General features: G+C 34.4%; 1 protein-coding gene across 7 annotated transcripts in view; it reads left to right on the top strand.

Annotated features, from left to right (window-relative positions):
- The window catches only part of DMXL2 (Dmx like 2), a 140,242-nt gene that overhangs the window by 56,426 nt on the left and 75,088 nt on the right, over positions 1-8,728 (top strand). For all 7 annotated transcript variants that reach the window (XM_081831077.1, XM_081831078.1, XM_081831076.1 and 4 more), the window contains exons 7-9: positions 2,203-2,381; positions 4,097-4,280; positions 7,027-7,201. In XM_081831077.1, coding sequence (XP_081687203.1) covers positions 2,203-2,381; positions 4,097-4,280; positions 7,027-7,201 — 538 coding nt within the window. The remainder of the gene's footprint in view (positions 1-2,202; positions 2,382-4,096; positions 4,281-7,026; positions 7,202-8,728) is intronic.

Below are 8,728 nucleotides of genomic sequence, written 5' to 3'. Positions count from 1 at the left end.
TTTTTTTTTTAAAGATTTTATTTATTTATTTGAGACAGAGAGAATGAGAGACAGAGAGCATGAGAGGGAGGAGGGTCAGAGGGAGAAGCAGACTCCCTGCCGAGCAGGGAGCCCGATGCGGGACTCGATCCCGGGACTCCAGGATCATGACCTGAGCCAAAGGCAGTCGCTTAACCAACTGAGCCACCCAGGCGCCCCGGTGGTATAGTTTCTTTGATGTCATACAAATTTTAGAATGAGGCAGTCAGTTTCTACCAAAAAGCTTGCTGTGATTTTGGCTGTGTTCACATTAAATCTTTATAGATCAGTTTGGGAAGAATTGGATCAGTAACATTTGTATTTCAGATCCCCGAAGATGATATGTTTCTCTTTTTATTTAGGTTTTCTTTCTCTTAGCAGTGTTTTGTAGTTTTTAGCGTACATGTTTTATACTTAATTTGTTGTCTTCCTAATGTAAAAGGCATCTAAACAAATTGCATTTCCAATTATTTCTAACATGTAGAAAGAGAATTGCTGTTTGGGTTTTGATCTTTAGTCTTATGATCTTGATATCAGGTGTATGTCTTTTTTTTTTTTTTGTAGATTCCTTAGGATTTTGTGAATAAAGACAGTTTTACTTCTTTTTTTCTAATTTGGAAATTTTCTAGCTATCTTATGTTAATGATTTCTAATTAACTTTTATGTGGTTTTAGTTTTAGGCAGTAAAACTCCATTTGAGTGAGGGGTTGCTGGTGGGATGGAAGAATGGGACTAGAATGCCACCTGTTCATGGAGGCACTCTGCCTTTTCTTTATGAATGCTGAGGGGGCTCTGAGGTGCCTCTATAGTTTTTATGGTATGTGGCCTGAAACCACTGCTGTAGGTTGTGCAGTAAATTTGGTTGGGTGAAAATGATGCTAAGTTGAAGAAGGTACTTGGAGGAAAGCAACTAGTATATTGTTAAGTGGTTGTCTCACACTAAGCACTTAAAGAAATTTGCTGTATAGTTCAAATATCCAAATAAATGAGACCTTAGTGGAAACATACATTATGCAGTATAAATTTAAAATAAGTACTAAGATGGTATAAAAAACAGAAACGTTTGTCTAGTCTAGATGATAGTGTTCCGACCTACACGCACTTTCCAGGAATACATTATTTCATAGTGTATACATGTATACATATATAGGAATACATTGTTTCATAGAGTGAGATTTTTGCATGAATGATACCATTTTATTATTTCCCTCAAGACTCTATTCATATTGAGGATAAAGCACTATAAAGTAGATGCTTTCTGTTAAATAAGATAAAATTATTGTGGCCTTTATTTTTTTTTTTAAAGATTTTATTTGTCAGAGAGAGAGAGAACATGAGCGGGGATGGGGCAGAGGGAGGGGGAGAAGCAGACTCCCCACTGAGCAAGGACCCTGAAGTGGGGCTCGATCCTGGGACCCTGGGATCATGACCTGAGCCAAAGGCAGATGCTTAACCGACTGAGCTACTCAGGCATCCCTATTTTGGCCTTTAACAAAATTCTTGGAACTAAGTAAAATGATAAAGTCAGCACCTGTTGTTATACTTGTAAGTATCTTATTTAAGTGGGCTTAGAGGTGATTCCTGACAACTACCTAAGTGCCTTCACTTCATTTAGAGTAGGGATCAGAAAACTATGGTTTTTACATTCTTAAAGTTGTAAGAAGAAAAAAAAACAACAGAGAATTTGTGTTAGAGACTATGCGGTCCCCAAAGCCTGCCATACTGTCTGGCCTTTCAGAGGGAAGGTTTGCTGATTCCTGCTGTAGAATCTAAGAAGCAGTTCATATTTAAAAAGGATTGGCTTCACCCTTACAGATGTCTTCAAAAAAGGAGAGAATGTTAACAGTGACTAATAACACGGCATCTTTCTTATTTTATCCAAGGGCATCTGGTTTCAGAATCTTCTCTACAGTGACCCCTACATGTTTAAATGAGGGAATTTGACTTCAGTCTCTATTTGAAAAACACCATTATGCAGAGGAGATTGATAATGAGAGAACTGCCCATTTATTTTTCAAGAGTAGTATTCTTTAGGGTAATAAACATTTTACACGAGTTTGTGCTATACAAAGTTCACATGTTAGTTTTTACAGATAGCTTAATTTTTAAAGGTTCTCTAAATCACTTACATTTTGAATTGTGTATGTTCAGATTAATTTTATATTGACCTATATATTTTTGCAGGATGATTGTCTTTTGAAAGTATGGTATCCTATGACTGGCTGGAAATCCTCAATTATACCTCAGGATCATCATGAAGTGAAAAGGAGACAGGTGTCTACCCAATTTTCCTTTGTTTATTTGGCACATCCCCGAGCTGTGGCAGGTTTCTCATGGCGTAAAACTAGCAAGTATATGCCCAGGTGAGACAAATGTGGCCTGTAACTTTGGTGTGTTTACCTTATATATTTGTAAAAATAATGAAAGCAAAGGTCTTTGTAGTGTGTTGACTTGGTGGAAATGAAGAGCATGGGCTCTGGGTGTTAACTGCCTGAATTCAAACGCTGTTGTTGTTACTAGCTTTCTGAGCTTTTGCCTAAATTTCTTAAGCTCTCTATGCCTCAGTTTTCCTCTCTTAGGTAATAGTACCTGCCTCGGAGAGTTGTAGTGAGACTCACTATGCTAGTGCACGTAAATATTTACTGCAGGCCTTTACACATAGCGTGGGCTTAGGCTGTGTTAGCTGATATTGTTAGTGGTAGCCCCAGGAGTAAAAGATTCCAGGAAGGAAGTGTTCGCAAGTGACAGGAAAGCATATGTTGAAGGAAAATAAAACATAGTAAGAAACTATCATTGATACCCATGGTGGGAAAGCATATCATACACAGTAATAAAGTGGCTAGGTTTTTCTTAGGGCCATCAACAGAACCTTCTCAAAGAATTTATGGTTACAAGTTTTTTCCTCATTGTTCAGCTTCTCCTAAAAGTATTTAGAAGATTAAACAAACTACAGAACAGCTCATACAAATAATTCCTAGATCATATATATAGTTATAAAAAAGCTTGCTTAGAACTAAATCTCTATTTTTGAGAGGTTATTTCATGTGTGAACTGTTTACACCTGATAGGAAATACAGCACACGTTACAGAGGTGCTCAGTAAATGGGAAATTCATTCATTTTTGGAATCTGAATAAAGAGTTTATTCTGCTTAAATTATTTGCATCTACTGAAAACATTTGCAAAATACTTTACCTTTGACCGAGTTGGATTCCACGTAAGCGTATTTTGAAAGGGAGCATGATTTTTTGTTCTTTTATAATGAGCAGTTAATGCACTTCAGCTGCTTGATGCTGTAACATTTTTGCTTATTTTAACTTAATGGAAGTTGACTTATAGTTTGAAATTATATTCTCCTTGCAGTTTTATTTTGAAGATACTCATTTGTTTACCTGTTTATAATCTTTTGATTATAAGAAGGATGATACAGGATGACACAAGTAGAGCCATAAGCCATGCAGTTTAATTACATTTAATGAACTTTTATTATGGTCATTCTGTACTTTGCAATGATTAGGTTTTCTTTTGCTCTTTAGTTTGTTTAGAAGATACTAATACTCCCGCAGAGCCTAGTTTTCAAGCAGCACGTATATAATCTGGTATAAGTTTCTGTCTCCTTTGTCAAGATCATTTCCTAGTTTTTATGATGTTCACATTCACAGTGATACTGTGTATGATTTCAAGCTCTTTGATTGACCTCTCTTTGTCCATACACTGTAATTTCTAAGCAGTTGGAAGCATACTATACGGTCATTTAACTGAGCTGTTCAAGGCATGATTTTAATGAATCAAAGTGTCAGGGAAAGCTAGGTTGCTTCTATTTTATGGTAACTGATTGCAGCCCTTTATTCAGCCTGCCACCTTGCAAGTATGAGCAGGTAATAAATGGGATTTGGTGAGAGTGTGAAATAGCCTGTATAAATGTCTTACCATTATTGGAAAAATAGCTACTCTTGGTCATACTGTTAGTTGTGCACTAATGCTATTTTTATACGTGAAGAACCAAATATTAATAGCCTTTAATTAATCAGTGGCACTGACATTCACAGTAACTTTTGTTTACTTCTCTTTGTCATTAGAGGTTCTGTCTGTAATGTGTTATTAACGTCATGCCATGATGGCGTCTGCCGACTCTGGGCAGAAACTGTATTACCAGAAGATTGTCTTTTGGGTGAGCAGATCTGTGAGACTACCACTTCTACTGTTGCCAGCAACCTCACTCAGGCTGGAAGACACAAAGACAGAATACAGCATGCTCTTGAGGTACTATATTATTTAAAATGGTAAATACATTTTGAAGATATGTGAGTTTGGTGGGAATTTATAAGCTAAGATACAGATAGCGCACCTGGTATATGTAATGATGAAATTAATAGCAAGTAATTCTCACTAATTCGTTTTATGCTTGTAAGACGGCTCATTTTATGCCATGTAGAAGCCAAATACAGTAGTTATGATCTCAGACATGTAGTCTAGGTAAGTAGTATAATTTTAATTTTTTCATTTTGTATGTCAAATATGAAAACCTATAGGAATAAGCAGTTTTGATTGGAAAAACACATAAAGGACCCTGAAACTAGTTGTAATTAAAAATGTTTTGCTTTTGTTTCATGAGGATTAAATCTTACTTGGGTGTTCTAATTAAAAATGACTATTTTGATTCTTAAGAATAAAGATACTAAGATACTAGACACAAGTCAACTTTTATATAATTGCTTTATAATTTCCATAGTTTAATATTTCAAAGGCAAACTAATTTTTCCATTTTTTAAGTGCAATATATATTAAATAAAAGTGCTTCCTATGGAATTAGATTATTTATACTATAAACTATTGTGTCCATTATAGGAATAAAACGAGATAAACACATTTTTGAAAATTATCAAAGCAAACCTAGATTGCTAATTTTCTTAATTTTTCATGTGACTTCTTTCTACACAAAGAATATGTGCTTATTCTAAAATTAGATTAGAAAAATATGGAATTTATCATCCAACTATTCCAATTATGTGTGTATGTATTTTTTCTTTATGTACAAGATTGAGATATTATGCAGTAATGTTTTGTAATTTGCTTTTTATACTTAATGTGTTATAAACATCTCTCTATATTACTAATTGTGTTTTTACATTATACTTTTACATTAACAGTTTTATGGATGCATAGCCAAAATGTTTTGCTGTTTCAGCAAGCAGAAATATTTTTTGGGTTTGGTAGGCTGAAGATGTGCTCCTTAAAAGTTTTTTTTTTTTAAAGATTTTATTTATTTATTTGACAGAGAGAGACACAGTGGAAGAGGGAACACAAGCAGGGGGGAGTGGGAGAGGGAGAAGCAGGCTTCCCGCGGAGCAGGGAGCCCGATGTGGGGCATCATCCCAGAACCCTGGGATCATGACCCAAGCCAAAGGCAGGTGCCTAACGCCTGAGCCACCCAGGTGCCCCTCCTTAAAAGTTTTATATAAAGTAGGCTTACTCTGATACTATCTGTGATTGGGCACTGTTTATACATTTCCCCCCCCCCCAAATTTAAAGTATAAATGAAATTAGAAGCAGAGGTCAGAACAGTTAAAGTTATATCTTGTTTTAGTATTTGTTGAATTTAGTGAGACAAAGTACTTAATTTACTACATGTTTACAGTCATTTTTAAATACTAGTGTGACATTTTATCTTCAAATTACATATGAGCTTTTGGAGACTAAGTACTTTGAGACATCTTTGTATCCTCCATGGTACCTAATATATTGCTTTTCAGGTGTTAAATTGAATTAGTAGTTGCTACATAAAATAAAAGCAAAAGTTATAAGTAAACATATATAATCAGTGATTTGACAAATTTTTGCTATCTTTTAGTAATTATTAATTAATAATGTTAAAATTGTTTTTAATAGAAAAAACCTAATTGATTTATAAGCTGCCTTGCTTTTTGACATCCTTTTGTCTGAAACTTCTAACTGTAAGGTCTATATAATTCTTTATATACTTATACATTTTGTTCCTAGGAGAAAATAATCAGCCAGTATTACACCAGCCTTGCCAATATAATTTAAAGTAATGATAGATGTCAAAGATTGAATGAAAATAATTTTATAGGCATTGTGGTGCAGGAGGTCTCTAATATATCCATCTTAACCCTATTATCAAAGGAATAAGCAACTCTGTAGCAGGGAGACCAGAGGTAGAGGACATGCCAAAGACCTGATACTGTTTTCCATATGAAAAGGGGTAAGGGCTGTGGAAATTGAAAGGAAGGACCAGATGTATTACCTTAATGCAGAAAGAACTGAGAGGATGCCACATTTTATTTAGCTGACTGTGAGGAACAAAGGAATAGAATGGGAAGTTATTGTAAAGTCTGATATTGAGGGTGGGTTAAGTGACAGAATAAGGAAGTCCTGTGAGTTGGAGTTATGGTGTGAGATCTTTTCTTTTTAAAATAGTTCAGATCATTGGGTATGCTAGTGGAGAATTTTTATCCTATAGACATACCTCAATTTAAACAAATCCCTTAAATCAGCACTTTCATGGCTCCTCTCACCTATGTAGATTCTCCTTATTCTGTATTTTTGTACTCTGTCTTCTTTATAATAGAGATCATATATTATTTAGCTGTAACTCTTTAGTTGTAAGTGAGAATTTTGGGGAGACTATTCTTCTTCCTGGTAGGAAGATTCAGGAATTTTTTTTACTGTTATGACTAGTAAATTTCATCTCAGTAGTGGGCTATCTTGAAAAACCTAGACTTTGGACTCCTAATCTTAATAGAATCTCCTTATCTTTCTATAGATAATGAGATGTTTTTGAGCAACTACTTCTGCCTTGAACTATAAAATTTGCGGAAACTGTGGAGACTATAGTCAGAATTGTTCAGTTGAAGTTAAGGAAGTTCCCTTTAAAATGTTCAGATTTTGCAGAGAGGAAAATTATAAAATCCTTAATAATCAAAAGTACTTGGACCAGCATTTATTAGACTTTCCAGAGTTGGATTTAGCAATTATTTTTCTATTTTAGACAATACACCATTTGAAAAATTTAAGAAAAGGACAGAGGAGGTCTTCTGTTCTTGTAACTCACACCGAATTAATGCCTGACCAGATGGCAACGCATGAAGTTCAGAGACACATTTCCCACCATGCAAATGCACTGTGTCATTTCCACATTGCAGCAAGCATCAATCCTGCTACAGGTAAAGGATAGTAAAGTTTTAGTTCCTATAAATATTCTGAAATAAGATAAATAAATAGAAAAGTGGGACTACTTACAGAATCTGTTTTTCATTTTTTATTAATATTCCATGTTTCCTTTAAAAATACTTCTTAATTCAAATAGGAATATAATATAAAGTACCATTTCTTAAATTGAGACTATGTGATTCTCAGGAAACAACTGCAAATAAGTATTTCTGAGCACCTCTGTTTGTCTAGTATACAGCAAGGTTCTAAGTAAATTAGAGCTTTAGTTGAACTTCAAATAGAATGTAATTAGTGATAGTATGCAGTAAATTCAAAACATATTAGAAAGGTTGGCTTTTTAACTGTATGGACTATGCTAATCAAATGGAATAGGATCATAGGATTGTCCCCTGCAGATAGGTATTCTGTCACATATTTGAGTCCTAAGTATTGGATATGTTCTTGTAGCCATTCAGCCTTGTCTTTCAGCATCTTTATTAAATAACCTTCACCTTTTAACCAATTTTATCCATTTTTACTAACTTACTACATACTATTTTAAAAATCATTTCATAAAAATATTTAACATCATGTATTTATAGGTACTCTATGTAAATATAACATATAGTTTGACCAAATTGATTGCTAAATGCAAATAATTTTGTATTGTAGGACTCCTCTTCAACTTTTTTTCAGGATACTTTTTGAATCTACATTAAAGTTGAAAGCATAGATCAACGAATACCCATATTACCTTTACCCAAATTCACCATCGGTTGTTAATATCTTGTCCTGCATGCTTTTATTCTCCCCTTCTGCCTATGTATGTATGTCTTTGATTACTCTTACCTTATTTTTGGCTGAGCCATTTGAAAGTAAAGTTGTCACCAGCATTATCTTTCATCTCCTAAATATTTTATGACATTATCTAAATATTTTAAGTGTGTTTTCTAATAAAAAAGGAGGTTTCCTCCATTACCCACAATACTGTTATTGTATGTAAGGAATATGGATAAGATTATATTTAATATATAGTTGGTATTAAAATACAGATTCTTTCTTTTATGCATTTGATCGTCATTTCTTTCGTTTTTTATTTTATTATGTTATGTTAGTCACCATACAATACATCATTAGTTTTTGATGTGGTGATCCAGGATCCATTGTTTTAGATTGTCATTTCTTTTAAACTCATAATCTACAATAGTTCCTCTCAGTTGTCAAAAAAAGTATCTCACACAATTCACAGCGCTCACCATAGCACAAACCCTCCCCAATGTCTATCACCCAGCCACCCCATCCCTCCCACCCCCCACCACTCCAGCAACCCTCAGTTTGCTTCCTGAGATTAAGAATTCCTCATATCAGTGAGATCATATGATACATGTCTTTCTCTGATTGACTTATTTCGCTCAGTATAATGCCTTCCAGTTCTATCCATGTCGTTGCAAATGGCAAGATTTCATTCCTTTTGATGGCTGCATTATATTCCATTGTGTATATATACCACATCTTCTTTATCCATTCATCTGTCAATGGAC

This window comes from Leptonychotes weddellii, chromosome 9, assembly GCF_054177405.1.
Source record: "Leptonychotes weddellii isolate Sample4059 chromosome 9, ASM5417740v2, whole genome shotgun sequence".
Taxonomy (NCBI): Eukaryota; Metazoa; Chordata; class Mammalia; order Carnivora; family Phocidae; genus Leptonychotes; species Leptonychotes weddellii.
The sequence above is the reverse complement of the archived record's forward strand: the minus strand, read 5'-3'. Positions and strand labels throughout refer to the sequence as shown.